Source organism: Phaseolus vulgaris, chromosome 11, assembly GCF_000499845.2.
Source record: "Phaseolus vulgaris cultivar G19833 chromosome 11, P. vulgaris v2.0, whole genome shotgun sequence".
Classification (NCBI taxonomy): domain Eukaryota; kingdom Viridiplantae; phylum Streptophyta; class Magnoliopsida; order Fabales; family Fabaceae; genus Phaseolus; species Phaseolus vulgaris.
Genome location: NC_023749.2, coordinates 22129799 through 22153973, shown reverse-complemented (window position 1 = coordinate 22153973; position 24175 = coordinate 22129799). Strand labels below are relative to the sequence as shown.

At 41.8% G+C, this 24175-nt stretch overlaps 1 protein-coding gene across 3 annotated transcripts in view; it reads right to left on the bottom strand.

The window, feature by feature from the left end:
• The window catches only part of LOC137819498 (transmembrane E3 ubiquitin-protein ligase FLY2-like), a 30253-nt gene extending 17354 nt beyond the window's left edge, over positions 1 to 12899 (bottom strand). Inside the window, exons 1-7 of one of the 3 annotated variants that reach the window (XM_068623381.1) lie at positions 12300 to 12899; positions 11536 to 11608; positions 10020 to 10147; positions 8533 to 8648; positions 3155 to 3215; positions 2241 to 2307; positions 2048 to 2125 (exon numbers count right to left, since the gene is read on the bottom strand). In XM_068623381.1, coding sequence (XP_068479482.1) covers positions 2048 to 2125; positions 2241 to 2307; positions 3155 to 3215; positions 8533 to 8648; positions 10020 to 10147; positions 11536 to 11608; positions 12300 to 12476 — 700 coding nt within the window. In that variant the 5' untranslated portion in view covers positions 12477 to 12899. Of the gene's footprint in view, positions 1 to 2047; positions 2126 to 2240; positions 2308 to 3154; positions 3216 to 8532; positions 8649 to 10019; positions 10567 to 11535; positions 11609 to 12299 lie in introns of all 3 variants that reach the window. The other 2 variants (XM_068623389.1, XM_068623373.1) reach the window with 2 other exon arrangements.
• Positions 12900 to 24175: the final 11276 nt, after the last annotated feature.

The following is a 24175-nucleotide window of genomic DNA, read 5'->3' as shown; positions in this document are numbered from 1 at the left end:
AATAACCCGTAGTAGATAGGGAAGAGAAAAAAGATTTATTACCAGTAATGTGATCAGTGGCACCTGAATCTAGAACCCAAGGGCCATGGGAAGTGGAGTGAGTGAGGCCAACAAAAGATGTACCTGAATGTGCAACAGAAGTCGTGGAACTAGGGTTCTGACGATCCTCATACCATTTAAGAAATTCATTGAAAATAGCAGGCTGGCTTGGGGTATCAATTGAAGTATGGTCCATGGTAGAAGGTTGCACAGGGGAAATTTGAGCAACCACAACAGATCTAGGAGGACGACCATGTAAGGCATAACATCTGTCAATTTTGTGGCCAAGTTTGCCACAATGGTCACACTTGTGACGCCCTTTGCCCGGCTTGTGAGGGCGAGTACGATCATTATGCTAAGAGACTAAAGCAGAAGAGTCATCAACATGAGACGTTATATCAGCGGTGTGTTTACCTGGCACGCGCAAAAGGGTAGAACAAGTGGAAGTAAAATTGGGCACAATAGGAGATCCCAAAATTTGATCACGAACGTGAGAATAATCATCAGGAAGTCCATGTAAACCCAATAACATGAAGAACTTGGATCTTTGTTCTAGTTCTTGAGAAGGAGTAGAGGCAGGAGGTAATAACTCATTAAAATCATGAAGAAGAGCATGAAGTTTACCTAGATATTCTGCCATTGTACCATCAAGACGTTTGGGAGCAACAATTGTGAGAAGATTTTGACACACACCATAAAGACGTTGAGTATCATTGGTGTATAATAATTTTGCTTGTTCCCAAACTTCTGAACATGTTTCATAGGTACGAAAAATTTGTTTTAAAGATAAGTGAATGGTCGATTTGATAACAATGCATAATTGAGCATCAATTTTCGACCAACGAACAACCTCATTTTCAGCAAGAGTAAGATGAGTAAGATGATCAACATAACCTAGACTCTTAAGCCATAATTTAATATCTGATGCCCAAGTGTCATAATTGGTTCCATCCAATTTGTCAATGGAAAGATGAACATTGACGTAATTAGTATAAATAGATGAATCCGGCATAATGACTGCAGAAGAAGCCATAGTGGCAGCAGAAGCGGAAGAAGCCATAAAAGATAAGGACAAATCCAGTCACCGGTTAATTGGCGGGAGTAACAAAGATGAAGGCTCCGACAGCGATTCTGGCGGCGGGTCCGGCGAAGGTCCGGCGTTGGCTCCGGCGAAGGTCCGGAGGCGGGTCCGGCGAGACAGTGGGGTGGTGGCTGGAAAATTCCAGTGAATAGTGGGTTCACCAATAAAAATTGAACCCTAAACCCTAAACCCTAACCTTATGCTCTGATACCATATTAAAGGAAAAGAAAGAATAGGGTAAATCCCTTGTGTATATTGAACACATAGGGTTATGTTTATATAGGAAAAAGAAACATATGGGCTAAGCCCATTACATAAATATGAGATATCTAACAATATCTATAATATCTCATAATATCAAATAATATCTAATTATATCTAATAATATCTAATAGTTACAAAAAGATTTCCTTTAGGTAAGGACCTTTGGTGATAGAGCTTGAAGGAATGGCAAGGTGGTCCCAGGAAAATCTTACAACAAAACAGAGTCTTGATCATTGATGTTTGTTTTAAAATCCATGAACAGAAAACCCATTAAGTAATTATTAGAGGGAGATAATTAGGAATCACAAGGTAGTGCTTAACCTCACAAGTTAAGAAGGTTGATAATGAACCTTAATCTGTGGTTGAGTGAAAATGTTCAAGAAAAGGCAAGAAACAAAACAGGTTTTTTAAGACCTTACACAAGGAAATAACACTGAAAATTGGAAGATTGCAAATATATAGGCTAACTAATCAATTCAAATCTAATTGGCAAAAAATATGCAAATTTGCTTTCTTAATACTAATTACAAAAAATAATTCTGAGTAAACCTGTACAAAAACGGAATAAGGAAACAAATATCTCATGTTACAATATCAAATCTTAGTGGATTTGCAGTAAAAAGGAAAATGAAATATAATGTTTAATTTATCCTTAGGAAGTACCATGTTTTGACAATGACAAGCGTGAAACCTGTGCAGCTATTTCTACATTGCAATGTTTCTCCATTCCGTGCAATGGAGCTGCAATAAGGGAAAAACATAAGCATAGAAAATTAGTAGGTACTATGACAAAAACAATCAAGGATTGTGGGAGGGGGGATCTCTTCAAAGTATACTGGTGAAGTAGATAAATTACAATGCTTTCTTTTCCACATCTTTTGCTGTGAAGATTCCTGGAATACTTGAGATGAGAAAACTCCAAGCTGTATTCAGAAAGCAATATATAGCAATTAAGTACTAATGATGTTCATTATACTCCCAAAATGTAACAAAGATAACAATTTTGACATGACAATCATAAATTATAGCACTTATACTCCTCAAATGGTGTTAGGAATCCACTTATCTTATCTTATCTTATCTTAGAGAGAGACAAAGAGATGTAGTACAGAAATATTATCCTCTTTATTACTTAAATATGGTATACAAAAGAGTCCTCTCCTTTCTCACAAGGAACAAACCCTGTTACAACAAAGTAAAATATTCACTGAATCTAACTACAAAGGGTCTATTTATACCTCCTCTCCCTAAATGTCTTTACAGAAATAAAAGACACAATAATATCTATTCGGAACCCCTATCTTATATTACGGAACTTTCTTCTCCTTTTATATACTACTGAAGCTTTTCTGTCAGGTTGTGGCTGACCCCTCATCCTCTTTTGGGTCATGTAACTTATGCTGACATCCCAGTCTATAGAACCAGAACATGGTCTTACTCGAGCATAATTTTGAGGAGATATATAAAGGGATTACAACATCGAGAAAATTTTATATGCACAGTTTTAATATTAAAGCTGCAAGAATGCACCTATTATTTATTCCTTATGTAGCTTTTGTCCACTCCAGTGTATAGGCATGACTTAGGAGTGTAATAGTAATACACAAAAAAATCCTTTCTTTACAACAGATGAACTTGTGATGTCAAATAAAATCATACCCAGGAAAAGGCCAAGCAGATTTGGATCATACCATCCTTAAATTTCAGGATTCTATCAAATGTTAATTATACGGAATAATAAACATTTTCAAGTGAAAAAAGACCCAATACCAGATGATATGGATTGGATAAAATGTAGTCACCCTCCGGAATTAGTCCCCCATCTTTACCACTGCAATAAGAAAATAATAAAGAAACTATTCAGCAAATTAAAATATTATAGGCTTAGCACCACTATTTGAATTGTAAATTAATTTTGATTAACAAACAAAATACAACTCAACAAGCAACATGCCTTTAAAAAACTGATTCAAGATTAAAGGCTGTTGCATAATCAGGAGAATTATGCTGTAATTAAGTGCAGATTCCATTCTATATTTATTACGACAGATTTGTTAGTGATTTTATTTTATTTGATTTGTACAACTTTAAACACCCATTATTTCTGGCTTTCATTACCTATTATTTCTTTCCTTAATTAGGTTATAAAACAGTCTATAAATAGAGACTGTAATCACATTTGTAACATACATCAGCTGATCAAAAAAAAAAAAATTGTAAGATACATCAGAAATACATTTCATCTATTTCTTTCAACTTGGTATCAAAGCTCCTGACCTGGGAGACTCTGCTTCTGCAATATTTTTTTTAGCAGCCTTCATTGTTGCAATTACTTTTCTGGGCAACCTTCATTGCTGCAATTATTTTTTGGACAACCTTAACATGTTGACTAATCTTCAGAATCGTGTCTTTGGTTGTCCTGCTTTTGTCCATGTTCATAGTCCTTATCGGGGTAAGTTAGATCCTCGCTCCATCAAATCTTTCTTCATCGGTTATGCCCCCAACCAAAAGGGGTACAAATGTTATCACCCTCAAAGTCGTAAACTCTGTCTCCAAGGATGTCACCTTTCATGAAACAAAGTGTTTCTTTCCTAGTTCTCAGCTTCAGGGGGGAGTATTCAAGAAGCTAAGAATCTTGAATTGCCACCTTTTCCTTTGTTGCTGGATTTCATTCTTAGGGAGGATGAAAGACCCTGCACCACCATCATTACCAGAGAAGAATAATGAGGACAAATATTTTGGAAAACAATATCAACGAAGACAACAAGAACCTGCCCTGGTCGAACAACAACTTCAATTGTCTGAACCGAAGGTAAGAACTCATACCTGTGAGACTCTTGAGGACACCTTAAATACTACTTTTGAACCTAACCTAAATGATTTACCTATTGCCTTGAGAAAAGAAAAAAGAGTTTGTGCCAAATATCCTATAACCCAATTTGTGTCTACAGAAAAACTTTCTATGCAGCACCGGAGTTTTCTTTCAATTATTGATTCTATCAGAATCCCTACTTCAGTACAAGAAGCCTTAAAAGATGAGAACTGGATTTGAGCCATGAATGAAGAAATGAGCGCATTAGAAAGGAATGAGACTTAGGAGATAGTAGAGATACCAAAAAATAAGAAAGCAGTGGGTTGTAGGTGGATATACACAGTTAAGTATAAGTCTGATGGCACATTGGATCGGTACAAAGCAAGGTTGGTTGCAAAAGGGTATACTCAAACCTATGGGGTCGATTATGAGGAGACTTTTGCTCCAGTGGCAAAAATGAATACAGTCAGGATTATTCTCTCCCTGACAGCACACTTTGGTTGGGCGATGCATCAATTTGATGTTAAAAATGCCTTCTTGAATGGAAGCTTGGAGGAAGAAGTATACATGGAGATTCCATCTGGCTATGGTAATGTTAATGAAGAAAATAAGGTGTGCAGACTTAAGAAGGCCCTATATGGTCTTAAACAATCACCTCGTGCTTGGTTTGGAAGGTTTACTCAAGCTATGGTATCTTTGGGGTACCGACAAAGCCAAGGTGACCATACTCTATTTATAAAACATTCTCAGACTGGTAAACTCACTCTACTTTTGGTCTATGTAGATGATACGATTATTACAGGTGATGATGAGATTGAAAAACAAAATTTGAGGGAGAACTAGCTGCTCAATTAAGATGAAGGATCTTGGGAAGTTGAAGTACTTCCTTGGGATAGAGGTTGCTTACTCGAGACAGGGCATCTTTATTTCTCAAAGGAAATACATCCTTGATATTCTCAAAGAGACTGGTAAGTTGGGTTGTAAGACCACTAGAGTGCCAATAGAGCAAACTCATAGGATTGGGAATGATGAGGAAGACCAAAAGTGGAGAAGACACAATATCAAAGACTTGTGGGAAAACTCATTTATCTATCACACATTAGGCCAGACATAGCCTATACAGTTAGTGTGATTAGCCAATTTATGCATGATCCAAGAGAAAGACACTTGAGGCAGTAGATAGAATTATTCAGTAATTAAAAGCCTCTCTAGGAAAAGGATTGCTATTCTAAAAGGGGAAAAACTTATCCATGAAAGTATATACTGATGCTGACTATGCAAGATCGATTGTTGATAGGAGATCCACCACAGGCTACTGCATGTTCTTGGGTGGAAATCTGGTGACATGGAGGAGCAAGAAGCAAAATGTAGTTGCAAGATCAAGTGCAGAGGCAGAATTTAGAGTCATGGCTCATGGGGTGTGTGAACTATTATGGATGAAGATCATACTTGATGACCTAAAAAAAAATATGAAGCTCCTATGGGCTTGGCATGTGATAATAAGTCCGCTATCAGTATTGCACACAATACGATTCAACATGATCGAACAAAGCACGTAGAGATAGGGATGAACACAAGTAGAGGAAGTGTCTGAGGCCCATGAGCTCATCATCCTTCATGCCTCAAAGGATTACGAGGAGCAAGGCCAAGGCTTTGGGAGATGAGCATCATCTGATGTCTCTTTTTGTAATTTCTTTTGAGTAGTTTTTAGTAGAACGTAAAAGGAAGGTGTAGATATATATGTAAGGGGTACTAATGTACAAAGGTAAGTCACACCTTCCATGTGACATAAAAGTAGGTGTAGATATAGTTTTAGGAGGTGCCAAAGTAAGAAAGTAAGTCAACCTCCCATGTGACTTGTTTTGGCGCCGGATTTGAATGGTTTGTGTTTGTATTTTTGCCTTTTCAAATTCAGCCCTCTCACACTATAAATAGAGGTGCCATGCTCTTGTAAATTCAGATTGGAAAATTGAAGTATTGTTACTCTACTCAAATTGAGAGAGAATTGTGTGAGACTTGTTCTCCTTCATCTTGTCTCATCTTGTGAGTGTTTGGGAAACTCCAAGTGGCGGCATTCATGCACTTATCTTGGATCAATCACCTCCAAGTGGCGTGTTCTTCCCTTCCATGACTACAGTCACATAAGTCTTTCTTATTCCATTTCCATTTCCATTTCCGAATCATGTTTAGTAATTCCAATCGGGTAATCTTGTGTTTCCTTTTCAATTCTGCACTTAATTCTTCATTTCCATCGGTTCATTTGCTTTATATTGTGTTTATGTTCGGTTTAATGTGTTGTTCTTGCTTTCCTTTTCAATTTCCGAATTCTATTCTAGTTTCCTTTCGATATTTTGTTGTGTAAGGATATGGCGCTCATGTTCATGAGTTTGGTTCATCATTTGGAAGGCATTGAACTCCATTGATGTTTCCTTAAGCCTCCTTACTTTGTTCTTAAAGTGTCACAAATTGATAAATCTCCTAATCAACTCACATCAGATAGACCGACACTTTATTAAGGAGAAGTTGGATGATGGTCTTATAGCCACTAAGTACATCCCTTCAAGACTCCAATTGGCAGATATGTTTACTAAGGGACTTCCCACAAAACAATTTGAATATCTTACTTGCGAGCTGGGAATGATAGATATACATTCACCAACTTGAGGGGGAGTGTTGCATAATCAGAAGAATTATGCTTTAATTAAGTGTAGATTCCATTCTATATTTATTATGACAGATTTGTTAGTGATTTTATTTTATTTGATTTGTCAAGCTTTAAACACCCATTATTTCTGACTTTCATTACCTATTATTTATTTCCTTAATTAGGTTGTAAAACAGTCTATAAATAGAGACTGTAATCACATTTGTAAGATACATCAGAAATACATTTCATCTCTTTCTTTCAACTAAGGCTAAACTAGGAAGAAAATAAATTTTAAAAATCACAATAGCTTATACCTACTTCTCTTCAAATTAACTCGGTATACAGAGAAAAGTAAAGCAAGGTCACAAAATGAGATTAAATCAAAATTGTTCCATTATCTCTTATGTTAGAAAACAAAATATGTCAGATTTTAAGTTCAGGGTGCACTTATGTTGTTTAATCTATTGTTTGAGTCTGTTTTACTAGCAGTTTATTACAATCAGTTGTATGCTAAACTAACATTCTGAAGTACTAGTACTTACTGAGTTTTTTAATGCAGAATTAGCAATTTTTTAGTTAATTACCCATTTTTCACTGTTGAATTCCAATTCCCTCTAGCAAATAAACATTACAGCATGGCACGCTTTATTCCAAGAGAGACGATGGTAGAAGCAGTGGAACAGGATTTAATGAACCGGGATGAGGCCCTCTCACAACTCAAATTTCACCTGGAAAGGGAGCAGGATTTGATGTCCAAATACGCCAACCGCCATAGGAGACCTTCCCCGATTAAAGTAGGTGATATGGTTTACTTAAAAATCAGGCCCCATCGGCAGCTGTCAATGCCGAACAGATTGCATCCGAAGCTGGCAGCCAAGTATTATGGCCCGTTTCAGGTGGTGACTGTCGTAGGGAAGGTGGCGTTTCACCTACAGCTGCCAGAAACAGCTCGAATACATCTGGTCTTCCATGTATTGCAACTGAAGTTAGCAATAGGGACACAAGAAGTTCAACCAGAGCTCCCTAGAGAGTTTCAAGGCCCTACAGAGAAATTGTATCCAACCGAAATATTGGATAGACGAGAATTGTTCGCCCAAGGAGCATATATTCCACAGCTATTGATAAAGTGGAATAAAGGAGAGAGGGACACAACTAAGTGGGAGGACATGACGACAATCAAAGAACAATTTCCTGAATTCAACCTTGACGACAAGATTGTTGTGTCAGAGGGGAGTAATGTTAGGACAGAAAAGAAGAATAAGGAAATGACAAGGAAGGTGTATCATAGGAAAAATAAAAATAGAAACCGTTAAGGGAGCGAGTAGTTGTTGGTTGGGTATGGTTGGTCTTTAAATAAAGACCAACAGGTTTTGGGAAGGGGAGTTTTTGAGTATTAGATTTCGGCAACAGGAATAGTCCTGTGAGAAAGGGAGGTTGTTCCCTTTGAAGGTTTTTCTCTCTGTAACAGTGAACAACAATAAACAAAGGAATTTTTCAGAGTTTTATCCCTGTCTTTGTGTTTCTTGATTTCCTTTTATTGGGTTCCTAACAAGTAGCAACTTGCAAAATATAATGAATAAAAAGATTTAGCCCAAGAAAAAAATAGAACGTTCATAGACACAATGTTGTACATATCTAAATGCAATAAGGTAGCATATAAATTGAGCTCCACAACATATTGGCATTCACCTATTGGCTACCATTCGAAGCTGCCTATAAGGCCATATGTATACACCTTCTACTCTGATTTGAGCACCACCAACATTGTATTCATTGTCAAATACATCATGGAATATGACTACCCCCTGATAAATAGCATAAAAAAGAAAAATGATTAAGTGAGACACATGAGATCTAAACATCTTCATTAATACAAAAATGAATTACTGTTTAGTGCAACAAAAGGGTAATGTATTTGGTTTCATGATCTCAAAAATATGGTGTTCAACCCTAGATTAAATTATGATAAATGAGTGCTCATACACACTAGTGTAATGAGAAATTGATATTCAAAATGCTCATTTTATGAATGGACAAATAATTTATTAAGAAAGAAAAGAGAAAGACAAACTAGAGGACACATTTTCAATAATAATTGAAATTACACTGAGAAAAAAAGAAAAAAGAAAAGAGACTAAGCATGAAACATGCAGCAGAGATCAAGCTCTCTAAATATTGCCAAATACATCCCCCTCAAAAAGACCTCTTAGATAACCCCACAAATAAACTGAGCAACCAACCCTGTCTATCACAAATGAAATCCAAAAGGTAACACTTGACTGGCAAAAATCCTCTTCAACCAAATACACATGATTTAGTAACAGTGACTGCCAGTGTACAAAATATAAGTCTGTTAGAAGGTGGAGTTTAAGCCTAACTTAATATTATATAACCATCTTATAAGGAAATGTTTGCATCTACATATATAGTATAATTTGAATACAAAAGCATTTTATTTGACTGAATAAGTCCCAAAAGATGAGTTTGAAATAGTGATTCATTTACAAAAAAATCCAACTATTCATTGCATCCATTGCATACTAAGGGTTTGACTACTAGGGTTATTTATGAGCTAGGAATCGTATCATGTTCGAAGTTTTATTAGGATGTATTGGTATTAGTACAATACATAACACTAAATTGAAAATTATCTTGAGCTAAATTGGGATGGAGTAATGTAACCATGAAGGGAAAACAGAATTAAAAGAGAGATTTTGCTTAGTTCTTTAGCATATCATAGAGGACAGAACATAAAGGAACCTTTGATGCCCTTGATATTTCAGATAATTATCCACAGTATTAACGTAAGTGAATACAATTTAAACACTTAAGGTAAAGAACTTAGAAGCTTCTTCATTAAAAGTTGGTGTTATTTTAAAAATACAAGAGAACAAACACAAAACTGTATCACATGTGAAGCTGCCTTCCTTCTGAATCTATCTATTGTAAATAGGGGATTAATAGGATAAAAATATCCTAATATCTCTATAGTAATTAGGAAAAAATATCCTCAGAATCTTCACATTCATTCTATCTGATTTTATGTCCTTTTTTTAAGAGAATGTGATTTCTACAAATAGAGGAGTTGAGAATGTAAATAGAATGACTGTTATTAATAATATATTTCTTTATTCCCTCTCATTATTCAAGTCTATCCATATAATTCAACAACTCACCTGCACATAATGTACACCAGTTATCTTTGTGGGCACACTAACTAATTCAATTACAGAATTTCCATTTATTTTTCTGATGTCTGGAAATTTTGTAGATCCATTTGTAGTATCTAAAAACTTCCAAGTCCCTGCACTCAAAGATGACAACATAGATGTATCATCACACTATAACAAGCTTGTAAACTCATTCCAAAACAAATTAGTGAAAAAGTATTTATTATAAATATGCACTCATTCATTCAAATTTTAATAAATTAAATAAAAGTTCTTTTAAAACATTACTAATCCAAATGTCATAGCTTTAGTTGGTCCATGGGAGCAAAGTTTCCAACTTTATAAATAGATGATGACCCTTAAGCCATTATATTCCGTCCAGTGGTAATGAACTAAGAATGTTTATGAACTGAACCAAGAAGGTAAGAAGCACGGTCTTAGAATCCAATAGCAAGATATGAGACTTCAGTCCCATATTGAAAGTATGAGATTACAGTCTTGCGCTCTCCAACTAAAATGGCTAGTTTTTTGTGGTGTGGTTCTCCCAAGATTCCTATCACAGCAATATTGGTCCTCAATAAAGACAAATTGATCCATTAAAATCAAAAAACTTGAAGTTATTAAAAATTTAAAATAGATAGAAAAAAAGCAATCATGTATCCTCTGAATAGACACTCACCTCCAAAACCTAGCTCATGAGATGAGGATTCTAAACCTTTATAAGCTTTACTTTGACCATATCTACAATTGATACGGGATCTCAACACACCTAGGATTGGACACTTAGAGCATGGAATGGAGGTTGTAGAACTAGTCTTTTTTAGGCTTAAATATGATTGTAGTCCCTATAATATACCCCTTTTATGCTTTTCACCCCTATAATTTATTTCTTGTTGTTTTTGTCTGTTTATAATTTTACTTAATGGTTTTTATTCCTCTTACTGTTAAGTGATGACATGTCTATAGGAGAACAAGGAAATTTTTTCTTAAATAATAAGGATTAAAATGAATATCTTCTAATATAAGAGGAACTGATATCAGAAGTTTAGCATGGTCCAAAACCATGAGAAAAGAATTATAACTAAACTGACAAAACAGATATATTGTAGGGACTAGAAACAAACACACACACACACACACACACACATATATATATATATATATATATATATATATATATATATATATATATACATTGCATGGGAAAACCATGGGGCTCATGGATTTTTGGATAGTTAAGGGTGGCTTAATATCATATCTTTGATAGGTTTTGATACCGTCTTGAATTTGGACTAACTGAACTCAGCCCCAAAGCTAGCTTGTGACCCGAGTCTAGTACAAGCATTTATAACCTCTACTTTGTCATATATAAAGTCAATGTAGGATCTCAAAAAAGTAGAAACTCAACAGTCAACACATACAATTATGCAACTAATTACATCAAACATTTGCCCAGCAAACCAAAACTATACCCCATTGCTGTCAATCTAAACATACATTTATGTAAGTAATGAATACCAACCTCTGTAAGTTCCAGTTATGTTCCATTGTGAAAATGGACCTAAGTCACTTTCATCTTTTCTTGTAAAAACCCACTGAAAGAAGCAATGTCAATAATAGAAGTAAATGAATGCATTTGACACAAGCATTAAAATATCAATTTATCACTGAAAAGAATGTTAGGTTTTAGGGAGAAGCCACGTTGCCTTGTGGACCTGTGGTAAAATGATAGTCCTAGGAGGAATGTTAAGGGCCTTGCAACCACACCACAACTAAAATAAATGGCTCATTACAATAAACTTAATTGTAAAAGATCCAATTTGTTTCTCATTTGATGATTCTATACGTTTCATTTATTTCTAAATACAAGTTCAGCAAATGTATGTATACAAAGAATTGATAACGCATGAAGGCATTCTAAACACTTTTACTTGAAACTCAACTCGTGCAAATGCCTTCAGCCCTTTACAAAAACCACATTGTTTTATCTTACTCGAGCCTGACATTAAACATCAAATTTTATGTTTCCGCTTTCACAACAGGCAAAAATAAAAAGACAAAAAACAGTAGCACCTAACCTAAGAAAGCCCTCCAAGCACATTCATTCAAAACTAACCTTGAAGCAAGGAATGATCAGTTTATAAGGCCAAACAAAGCATAAAAATGTTAGGCTCAAATTGACAGTCACCATCAACAATTCCCACTCCAAAACACAACACAGTGGCTAATTCTAAACCCAATTGCAACAAAAAACCAAAAAAAAATAATAGAAAACAATAAACATACCTCATCACCCCAGGAATTGGTTCTATCCCTTAAGGGTCTCAAACCGGCCACAGGACTCAGAAACAACAAAAACACCAACCAACCACATGAAATTCTCAACAAAATCCGCACTTCCCTCCTCTCAAGTTCCAATCTTTGAAAGTCAACCTCAACCATGTCAAACCCCAAACACACCATACCACACACAAACTACAATTTGAACAGCCCAGTTCCTAGTTGTGGCAGCTGATCACAGGGGGTCAAAAAGAAAAATCCAAAACCCATCACAGGAAATTACTTAAGAAATTCAAAGGGTTGCTTAAAAAGGAGTCAAAGGAACGAATCGCTCGCCGGGTCACAACAACGAGTCACACCAGTTAGAGGTTGATTCAGATAAGAGAGAGACAGTGAAAGGGCAACGACTTTGATACAAAATTTGGCTTCACCAGCAAAGTCCGCCACCAAATGAAGCCAACTTTGCTGTAATTAAAAATGAGAAATTATGGATTAAGAAAATATAATATGGTTTTGGGTTTGAAAGAGAAGAGTAGGACTAGGACCCGTGGTTGACGATGTTGTGTACTATGAAGTAGGCAGCGCTTTGCTACAAAGGAAAACTATTTTTATGAAAATACGAGAGAAAGAAGTGTTATGTTAATATTAATTATTTTAGATTTAATTATTATTTAAAATTTATAAATAAATTCTTTTATTATAAAAAATTCTTTTTTGAAAAATTAAAATAATTGAATTTTAAAATGAGTCTCTTAAAAACATTTTACTTTAATTTTTGTTCCCGCCGGTTGACCAGATTGTGCTTCGTGCGTAGCTAAGACTCGCGTATCAAGGACCCCTTCATCTTTGCTCCAACTCCCCACCTTTAGCCTTGTGAGTACCTGAAAATAAGTGAACAAAGGGGCGCCCTCGCGGCCGTTTGCACTCCGACGATCAAGTCAGCTAGCGAGAAACATCAAAGAACACACCCCCGTATTGGAGCACCGTGAATGGATGCTCTGAAGGTGGTAAAATTGTTAGAATAGATGGCTTTAAACTAGAGGGGGCTGAATTGTTTAAAGCAGATTTTCGTAAACTTTTAAAACAAGAATGAATTTATCTCATGAAACAATTGATTCAGAAATTCAGTTCACCAAAACAGCAAGCAAAAGCTGCAGTACCAGAAAAATAATCGGTTGTTTATACCAGCAAACAACAAATAAAACTGAATTTAAAGAGATAGAGATAGAGAGATTGTAGACAGTTGTTTATACTGGTTCACTCCAAACCCAGAGCTACATCCAGTCTTCTCAGAAACCGTGAGAAAATCCACTAAGCAACCACACCTTGATCACTTACACAACAACCAAGAGAATGACCTTGAACACCTCAAGAAACACACTCTCCTTGGCCAACACACCTACACCAAGATTGCTAATCTTGATCCCCTCAAGAACACACAATCAATCTTAGCAAACACAGAAACGAAACTTGTCTTTCAGAGAATACAAGGATTACACTTGTTACAGAAGATAATCTGAAATCAATACAAGCATAATCCTATTCCAAAACTTTGATCAATCACACACTCTTAGCAATCTTAGCTCTTTGAAAAAACTCAAAAACTCTTTGCAAAATTTGTCAAAGATTAATTCTCAAATCTATTTTTCTGAATTTATTCAAAGATGTAGTTTGTTATCAAATCTTAATAAACTCTTAAATTGCATTAAAAGATTGGTCAAAGCATTTAATAACTGGAGCGTAAGCAGTTAAAACATTTAAAGCTCAGTCAAAGCTAAAACAGTTTTTCTGTTATGGTCCTGTACCGCCCTGGTAGTCGGGAGTAATGACGTGGCGTCGAGCTATGATGTAGGCGTGTTGGATGGGACACCTGGTTGGCAGAAGGGAAGGAGGTCGGGGGGTTTGCGTAGTCGCCAGTTATTAAGTTGGCGTGCTCCGATCTCCATCATACCTATACCGGCGGTCACCGAGTTGAAGATGAAGTCGCCAGATATGAACCCAGGCGACCAAGTGATTAGAGATCGCCGAAACAAGGACATCACCGAAGATGAAGGCAGATGGACATCACGTGTATGGTTTCGCTGGCGACCAGGTGGAGGTCAGGGGGTACATTGAGTTGAGGACTACGTTTACAGATGAGGCGGGTTCGAGAACAGAGAAAATCAAGTACCTTGTCGTGAACGCTCCTTCAGCATACAACATTCTGCTGGGAAGACCCACGCTCAATAGAATAGGCGCTATACCGTCGACCCGGCACATGAAGGTGAAGCTGCCATCTATGGAGGGGGTGGTGATCACCATCAAATCCGACCAGAAAGAAGCAAAGAAGTGCTATGAGAATAGCCTGAAAAACAAAAGGTCTGTGAGTTACGTGACGACCACCCCGCCACCCGGGGTGAAGCCCAGGCCGACGGTGATGGAGGAAACCGCCGGAAGTGACGTAGTGATGGTAGATACTGAGCTGGGGGAGGGGAACGTCGATCTAGAGGAAGAAGAGGCGAGGAATCGCCCTAAGGAAGCGAGGGAGCTGGGAATCGCCAGGGCGGTGATCGCCAGAGAAACCAGACAAAAACCCGTCGAGCAGTGGCTCGAAAGAGAGATCGGGGGAAAGATCTTCAAGCTGGGAAGATCTCTAGAGGTTGAGCTCCAGGACCAGATCGCCAAGGTGATAGAGCGACATCTGGATGCGTTTGCATGGTCCGCTTCGGACATGCCTGGGATTGATCCCGACTTCTTGTGCCATCATTTGGCGATGGACAACCAGGTCAGACCAGTACGACAAAGAAGAAGGAAGTTCAACGAGGAGAGAAGGCAGGCGATCAGGGACGAAACCCATAAGCTCCTCGCTGCAGGCCATATCAGGGAGGTGCAGTACCCTGAGTGACTGGCCAATGTCGTGCTGGTGAAGAAGAGCAACGGGAAATGGCGCATGTGCGTCGATTTCACCGATCTGAACAAGGCCTGCCCAAAGGATTCGTATCCTTTGCCGAGCATAGACGCCCTGGTTGACAGTGCTGCAGGGTGTAAGTTGCTAAGTTTTCTGGATGCCTTCTCGGGGTACAACCAGATAAAGATGCATCCCATGGATGAAGAGAAGACCGCCTTCATGACCGAGAGATCGTGCTACTGCTACAAGGTGATGCCTTTTGGGCTGAAGAACGCGGAGGCCACGTACCAGAGGTTGATGGATCGAGTACTTGCACCAATGCTGGGAAGGAATGTGCAAGCGTACGTGGATGACATGGTCGTGACCTCGCCGGAGAAAAGCAAGCACGTTGCGGACTTGGAGGAGTTGTTCACTACGATCGCCAAGTTTAGGTTGAAGCTGAATCCGAGAAGTGCATCTTTGGCGTGGAGGCTGGGAAGTTCCTGGGATTTCTCTTAACTGAAAGAGGAATAGAAGCCAACCCTGATAAGTGCGCTGCCATCTTGGCGATGAAGAGCCCGGCTACCGTGAAGGAAGTGCAGCAGCTTACAGGTCGGATGCTGCCCTGTCTCGTTTCGTGTCAGCTAGCGGAGAGAAGGGCCATCCGTATTTTCAGTGCTTAAGGCGGAACAACAAGTTTACCTGGACGAAGGAGTGCGAAGAGGCCTTCGTTAAGCTTAAAGAGTACCTGGCGAGCCCGCCGGTTTTGTGCAAACCGCTGGTGGGAACCCCTCTCAGGTTGTATTTTGCTGTGACTGAGAGGGCGGTGAGTGCGGTGCTCGCCCAGGACCAAGATCAGGCTCAAAAGCCTATTTATTTTGTTAGTAAGGTGCTGCAGGGCCCCGAAACGAGGTATCAAGCCCTGGAGAAGGCTACACTGGCAGTAGTCTTTTCGGCAAGGAGGTTACGCCACTATTTCCATAGCTTCACGATACTGGTGATGACCGACTTGCCCATCCAGAAGGTCTTGAAGAAGCCCGACGTTGCTGGGAGGATGGTGAAGTGGGCGGTGGAGCTGTCAGAGTCTGATATTAAATATGAGCCCCGAGGTCTGATCAAGGGGCAGATCTTCGCAGACTTCGTGGTCGAGCTCTCGTCTGAGGCGACACGAGTTGAAGGGGATGATTTTCGTTGGGTGCTTTCAGTGGACGGATCGTCGAACCAGCAGGGTAGCGGTGCTGGGGTCATCTTGGAGGGACCCAACGGCATGCTGATCGAACAATCCCTGAGGTTTGCCTTCAAGGCCAGCAACAATCAAGCAGAATATGAGGCGCTGATCGCCGGCATCTTGCTGGCTAAAGAGATGGGAGCTAGGGTGCTGATGGCTAAGAGTGACTCGCTGTTAGTCACGGGACAAGTAACAGGCGAGTTCCAGGCTAAAGATCCACAAATGGCGGCTTACCTGGAGTATGTACAGGAATTGAAGAGTTCCTTTATCTCCTTTGAAGTGGTGCATGTGCCCAGGGAGCAGAATGCCCGAGCTGACTTGCTAGCTAAGCTCGCTAGTTCAGGCAAGGGGGGTAGGCAGAGGACGGTGATTCAAGAAACTCTGAAGATGCCGAGAGCATTTGTGGCAGATCACCTGGTTCTTCAGATAAGCAAGTCGACGGAGAAAGCGGCGAGGAGCCACAGATCCTTGACTCAAGAGACCTTGAGGTCGCCAAGAATAAGAGCATGTCGGGGAGAAAAGGTGAACATGACGCAGGTCTGCACGACCCATGAGCCAGACACCTGGGTAACACAGTACAAGCGATGCCTGCCGACGGAGGCTAGGAAGATAAAGAAGAATTCTAGCAAGTTCACAATGATTGATGGCGAGTTGTACAGGTTTGGGTTCACTCACCCACTCCTGGAATGTGTGCACGGGGAAAAATGTACAAGAATCATGGCTGAGCTCCACGAAGGGATTTGCGGAAGCCACGTCGGGGGTCGAGCTCTGGCTGCAAGGACTCTCCGTGCAGGTTACTACTGGCCAACAATGAGAGAAGACTGCAAGAAGTATGCGCAGTGCTGCAAGCAATGCCAGCAGCACGCCGATTGGCACAAGGCGCCTCCCGAGGAGTTGAAGTCGATTTACAGCCCTTGGCCGTTTCATACATGGGGAATCGACATCCTGGGACCATTCCCGCTGGCGATCAGACAGATGAAGTACTTGGTGGTGGCGATTGAATATTAAACCAAGTGGATCGAAGCAGAACCAGTGGCCCAGATCACCGCACACAAGATCGAGGGTTTCGTGTGGAAGAACATTGTGTGCCGGTTTGGTGTGCCCAAGCGCCTGGTGTCGGACAATGGGACTCAGTTTGCAAGTCACCTGTTGAAGAAGCTGTGTGAAGGGGTGGGAATTCAACAAGTATTTGCATCCGTCGAGCACCCTCAGACGAATGGCCAAGTAGAGTCAGCCAATCGGGTGCTACTCAGAGGCTTGAAGAGAAGACTAGAGAAAGCCAAAGGAAGCTGGGCTGAGGAGGTACCCCGTATAGTCTGGGCGTACCACACCACCGAGCAGTCAGGAACCCATGAGACCCCGTTCAGCCTGGTCTATGGATGCGACGCAATGATTCCAGTGGAGATCCAGGAGAGCTCGCCGAGATTCCAGAACTTCGTGGAGGAAGACTCGAATGAGGAAAGAAGGTTGAATCTGGACTTACTGGATGAGGTCAGGGAGGAGGCAAGATTAAAAGCTGAGGCGGTGAAAAGAAGGATTGAACGAAGATATAACTCGAAGGTGATGCATAGACAATTCAGAGAAGGCGACCTGGTGATGAGGAAGGCTCACCAATACGAGATGGAGAACAAGCTGTCACCTAAGTGGACGGGGCCGTTCAGAATAACCGAGGCGCTCGGGAACGGCGCCTACCGCTTAGAAACTTTGGAAGGAGGGGCGATTCCTCGCACTTGGAACGCCACGCACCTCAAGTTTTATTACAGTTAAGAACTATGTAAGTAAAAACAAACACGAAGAGCTTTACAATGTTTCTGTTAAAACAGTTTGGAGGGGGCACTCTTTTTTCCCTAAGGAGGGTTTTTAATGAGGCCGCCCAATAAAGAAGAGTTTTCAAAGTTTAAAGTGTTTTAGATTGCATGCTTGATTGTTTTCCGAAAGTTTTGAAGAAAGACCTTGTCACTTATATGTGATTTAAGGCAAGTTGAAGTTATGTTGCACGCTTTCTAAAAAGTTTCTAAGTCCCCATCGTCTTTCGGCGATTGGCGACATCAGTTAAAGTTAAAGTCCTCATCGTCTTTCGGCGATCGGAGGCACCAGTTAAAAGACCTCAACGCCCTCGCGCGTCCTGAGGCGAGATAAAGACCTCCTCGGCGTCGAGCGAGTGCAGGCGAGGAAGAGTAAAAAGTCCTCAGTGCTTCCAGAGGAGAGAAGATGTAGCCTCTGGGGCAATGTAAAGGCACTAGTAAAAAGTCCTCAGTGCTTCCAGAGGAGAGGAGATGTAGCCTCTGGGGCAATGTAGAGGCACCAGCAAAAAGTCCTCAGTGTTTCTGGGGGAGAGAAGATGTAACCCCTGGGGCAATGTAGAGGCACGAGATAAAGACCTTCTCGCCGATGAGCGAGTTCAGGCGAGTTAAAGACCTTCTCGCCGATGAGCGAGTTCAGGCAAGATAAAATCCTTCTCGTCTCGAACGAGTTCAGGTATGGTGTAAAGGGTGGAAGAAGCTCGGAGGGTGGCTAAGATAGGTTTGAAGAGAACGCCTAGCCACCCGGTCCCTTGTTCTGAAGCTCAGGGAAGTAGAGAAGGACCCGAAAGGCGCCTCTACCCCTAGATAAAGGAACAATGGCCAAGTTGTGAAGGCAAGAGGAAGCTGGTATCGCCAAGAGTCTTTGGCGACCAGGAGAAATTCAAGCGATGGCGAGAAAGTCAAGGCCCGTTTTGATAAGGCAGATCAGATGAGCTGTGTCTTAAGCCATTAGTTGGGTTGAGGTTCGTTATTTGAAGAGCGATTTCACGCTAAGGTTCATTACCTTGAGGTTACAAGTTGTTAGAGTGTTATTGTTCGAAAGCTGATGGTTCGAGGCGGTTAGTATACAATTGCGCTTGCAAAGTTACTAAGTTAATTTGTCTAAAGAGATTTGTGCAAGGAAGATAAAGTTAACAAGAAGAGAGTATAAAAAGAAGCGGAAAATGTCATAACATAAGTAACACCAGTTCAGAATACATGTACAAGAAAGGGAAAGTTTATTACAAGTAAGCATATCTAAAGGAGAAAGCATAGGAATCGTGGATGGAGGGAAGCAGTCAGTCTTCAGAAGGAACAATCTTCCCGTCCACCACTTCGTTGTTGAGAGACACCATGGAGAGGTCCAGATCGGGATATTGGCAGGCGAACTGCTCCAAGGCGGCATCGAATCCAGCAGCGAGAATTTGGGCGGAGCTCAGCTCGAGTTCTTCGATCTGCTTCTTGAGCCCCTCGTTCTGCTGCTTCAGTTCTTCAGCCCCCTCCCGAGCTTGAAGAAGGTCTTCAGTAACCTTCTTGGATTCCGCCTGCGCCTGGGCCAGCTTTGTGGTGATCTTCCCATTTTCCTCTTTGGCCTCGGCGAGTTTGGCCATGGTGTCGTCTCTCTCCTTCTCAACTTTCCCCAAGAAGACCTCCCGATCTGCTGACCTTTTCTCAAGGTTTTTTTACCTTGGCGGCATCTGCTTTGATCGACGCCTCCAGGTCAGCCACTTTGACGCGATAAGGGACCAGCTTGCTCTCCAGCTCGATCTTCTCTTGAGCTAAGAGCTGCACCTTATGGCGTAGATCGGTGGCCTCTTTGCGTGCCACCCGAAGCTCGGTGCTCATGGCGTCCTCCACTCGGGAGTGATCGATCTCCGCGAGCATGAGATTGCAGGATAACTTCTCCGCCTTGATCCTGATTAGGCGATTCTCCTCTTGGAGCACGGAGATGTCATCCTGGAGCTTCTTGCTGGAACTCTCCACAGCTTTGGATATGATGGAGGGGAAATCCTCTGCCATCATCTTGAGTTTCGCTGAGAAGGGTTCCCACACCCTTTTTACCTCAAGGGAGAGGTTTGCTCGTGGGGGCACCAGGGGAGCTTGCTGCTGGTTCTCGCCACCACCTTCTTGAGCTGGCTGTTGAGTGGGAGCTTCTTGGCGTGGTGGCGACGACGGGGATTCGGTGATGATGATAGGCGAGTTGTGAGCACCTTCATCCCCGCCTGGTGCAGCATCTGCGGTTGAGGCGTTTGAAGGAGGACCCCCTCCAGCTGATATATAGGGCGTGGAGGCGCTCGGGGGGTTCTCCATAAAGTTGGGCTCGGTAGCCTCAACCACAGGAAATGCAGCCGCCAAGGGAACTGCTTGGACTGGCGAGGTGGGAGCTGGGGGAGGAAGCAGTGTTGGAGGTGGAGCCGGCATGGAAGATGGTGTTGACGTTGGAAGAGGAGGTGGAGCAGGTGGTGAAGAAGGCGCCACCCTCTTCCTCTTAGTGATAAGGCCATCCTCAGTCGCCTCATCGTCTTCTTCTTCGTCCTCGTAAACCACTTGAGGGGTTTTCCTCTTTGGTTTCCTGAGGACGAGTTTTTTGCGTTGTTGGGCGGGCTGGGCCTCGGAAGGAGCTGGGCCTTTGGGGGGCGATCTCCCCTGGGCAGCGGCGATCTCCACCACTGAATTTGGCACGGTCTGGGAACCCGACGCCAACCCATGGGCTCGGGCGAGCGCCCTCAACTCAGCCAGTTTTCCCTTGCCCAACATAAGATCTGCATAATGCAAAGGTACGTGGGTCAGCTCAGAGAGAAAGATAAACACATAAGTCAGTATGCAAGAAAAGCAGATAAGTGGTGCAGAAAATAAAACCAAAGTCTTGTGCACAACAGACAAGACGCCCAGAAACAGTTAACAGAAGTATCGCCAAGAGTAATGACTTAGATACTGAGGTGAGCTCTAACCTATGCGAGCCTCGAGTTGATCTTCGAAGAACTCGAAGGAGATGAGCGCAGTGGTGAGGAAGGTGATATTGGCGTCTGCCTCGCTCTTCCAGAAGAGGCACAGATCCTTGTCCAAAGCACCCATGCTGTCAGGACTTCCTGGCCTCCTGAAGCTTCCCTTGGCGTCTTTGTTTCCCTTGTTTACCGAGTACAAGGGAAACCCGTCGAGCAGCGAGGCATCCTGGTCGTTTTGGCGTATTTGAATGAACTTCCCCTTCCAATCCTTATAAGATTGCTGGAAGATAGAAAGGATCGACCTCCCAGCAATCCCGTTCAGACTCACCCAAAGGCGATCTCCTGGGTGCTTGGCTTCAAAAAGGAAGAGGAAAACATCCACTGACGCTGGCAGTCCCAAATGTGCACAGATGATCTGGAACGCCCTTACGAACGCCCAGCTGTTGGGGTGAAGTTGGGCAGGGGCGATGATGGAGGAGGGCCAAGCACATCTAGCCATGGGAGCCAAAGCCCACACCATGAAGAGCGTCTAGACCAAGGAGAGCGTCTAGCTCCAAGGAATGAGCGTCTAGACCGTGAAGAAGGAAAGCGTCTACCCATGGAGCGTCTAGGTGTGCCATTAGACCGTCTAGGTCCTCTCACGAGATCAATGGCCAAGCATGTACAAGCACAAGTGGAAGAGGCCACGGATGGAAGAGAGAAAGCCTTGTATATGTTGCATCAAGGCCCAATAGGGGTATTTAGTAGATAGGGTAGTGTAGAAAGTATTTTGAAATGAAACCTTCTAGAACTTTGCTAGGTGTGACCGGTCATGGCACATGGCATAGCTTTGCATTTCATTTGGTTTACATTTCATTAAACATTAGCTTATGATTTACGTCCCAAATAGCCTATAAATAGGGAGGCTATCTCATGTATTTGGCAAGTTTATTGTGAGTAAAGTTATGCTGCCCATTTGTGCTCAACTTTGCTTCTCCCTAGAATCCTAGGCTTTAAACTTCAATTCCTTCATCTTTTCCCTTGAGCTGGCCGAACCACTCAATACCCCTACTTATCATGCACCTACAAGATCAACACCACTCTTAGGAGGATCTTGCTCACTCTCATACATTGCTTCCGCCCCATACTCTACATTGATTCAAGAAGAACTTCATGAAAATGCCATCATTTGGTATCATGAGCTTTGGTTCTTCAAGATGAGTAGCTCCTTGTCTTTTAAATTTTAGTTCTTCTTTATTTCATATTGTCATTTACTTTCCTTACTTGTCTTGCTGTTTTTTACATTTTAATTTGTTCTTGGTGTGCTTTGTGGAAGATCCAACCGAAGCACTCTTGTTCATTTGATCTTGAACAAGTTCTTGTGCAATTTGTGATAGGATTCCATACACCTTTGTGTTGCTATTTTGTTTTAGGCTTTGAGTCTTTATTGCTTTCATTATTTTGGTTCATATTATGCTTTGAGTCTTTAATTTTCTGAATCTATACATGTTTTGTCAAGTCATGTTCATCCATATTGTCAACAATTCATAGTAGTCCTTTTATTTGGCTTAATTTGTTTCTTGATTTTGGGTCTCTTTATTTTGCTTGAATCTGCTGTTCTTTGCTCCTTTGGTGCCTTTTTAATTTTTAGTTTGAGTTCATATTGTGTTTAGATCATACACAATTCTATTTCACAAATTTCCTCAAAGAACTCGAAGGAAATCAGGGTGGGGGTCAAGAATGTTATGTGGGCATCTGCCACCCTCTTCCAGAAGAGACAAAGGTCTCTGTCCAAGGCTCCCATGCTATCAGGACTTCTGGGCCTCCTGAAGCAGCTCTTGGACTCCTTTTTCCCCTTGTCCACCCAGTACAAGGGGAAACCGTCGAGAAGGGAAGTGTCTTTGTCATTTGCGCGAACCTGAATGAACTTCCCCTTCCAATCCTTGTACGACTGCTGGAAGATGGTGAAAATGGACCTCCCAGCGATGGCGTTCAGGCTGACCCACAGGCGATCTCCTGGGTGCTTGGCCTTGAACAAGAATAAAAACACGTCCACTGACGCGGGCAACCCCAGGTGGGTGCACGTTATCTCGAAAGCTCGGACAAACGCCCAGCTGTTGGGGTGAAGCTGGGCGGCAGCGATATTGAGCTCGGTTAAGAGTTCCCTCTCAAATCGAGTAAGAGGGAACCTGAGTTTGACCTTCTTGAAGAAAGTGGTGTAGACGAAGCAGAAGGGCCCGTCGGCGCTCACTTTATCATCGGCGCACACTGGCAGAGTGGCGGGGCAAGGCAGCACCATCATTCTCTCATCGTGCTCCTTGTGGAATGATTGGTGGGCCTCGTCCCCATTGGTCAATCGCAGAACCGCTCCCGCGGTGTTCACCGACGACGTTTCCTTTAAGAGGGTTGAGTTAGCCCATAGGTATAACGTCTTGAAGTCTGGCAGTGGGATGGGGGCTCCTCCAGCGTTTGGTGGAGTCGCCTGGGCCAGAGCGGTTTGAGAAGACGCAGGCCTCACAGCCTGCGAAGAGGGAGCACCACGAACTTGCGTAGAGTCGTGTGCTTGTGAAGGAGGGTTTCGCGCTGATGGAGGGGGGTTCGGGGTGATCTTCGTGCGAGTCATGATAGCAACTGCAAACGAAGGAGGAAGAAAAAATGATCAGGAGGGTCACAACGGCTGACTCGATCATGAAAGGAAGGTGAAAGACGAACGAATGTGAGTTCGTTGCGACGATCAACAAAGCCCTAAGTCACGCAGAAGGAGAAATGGAAAAACAGCCCACAGCGTATGCACCAGACAGTTACAGGATGATGCAAATCGGTGAAAATGCAAGAAAACCCAGCAGATGAAGGAAAGTAGTTACCTTTCGATGATCGGGAGAATGTTGAAGGGAGGTGGTGATCTAGAGCGTCGAGGAACGTCGAGAGCTTTCGCAGAAGGAAATGAGAGCGTATGCAAGTGTGAAGAAAGTGATGGAACAGTAGGAGCGTAAGGGGTTTAAGGGTTTTCGAAACGGTTTTGGGAAGCGCTAACGGCAGATGAAGATAGCCGTTGATGAGAGCCACGTGTCGAACGATGC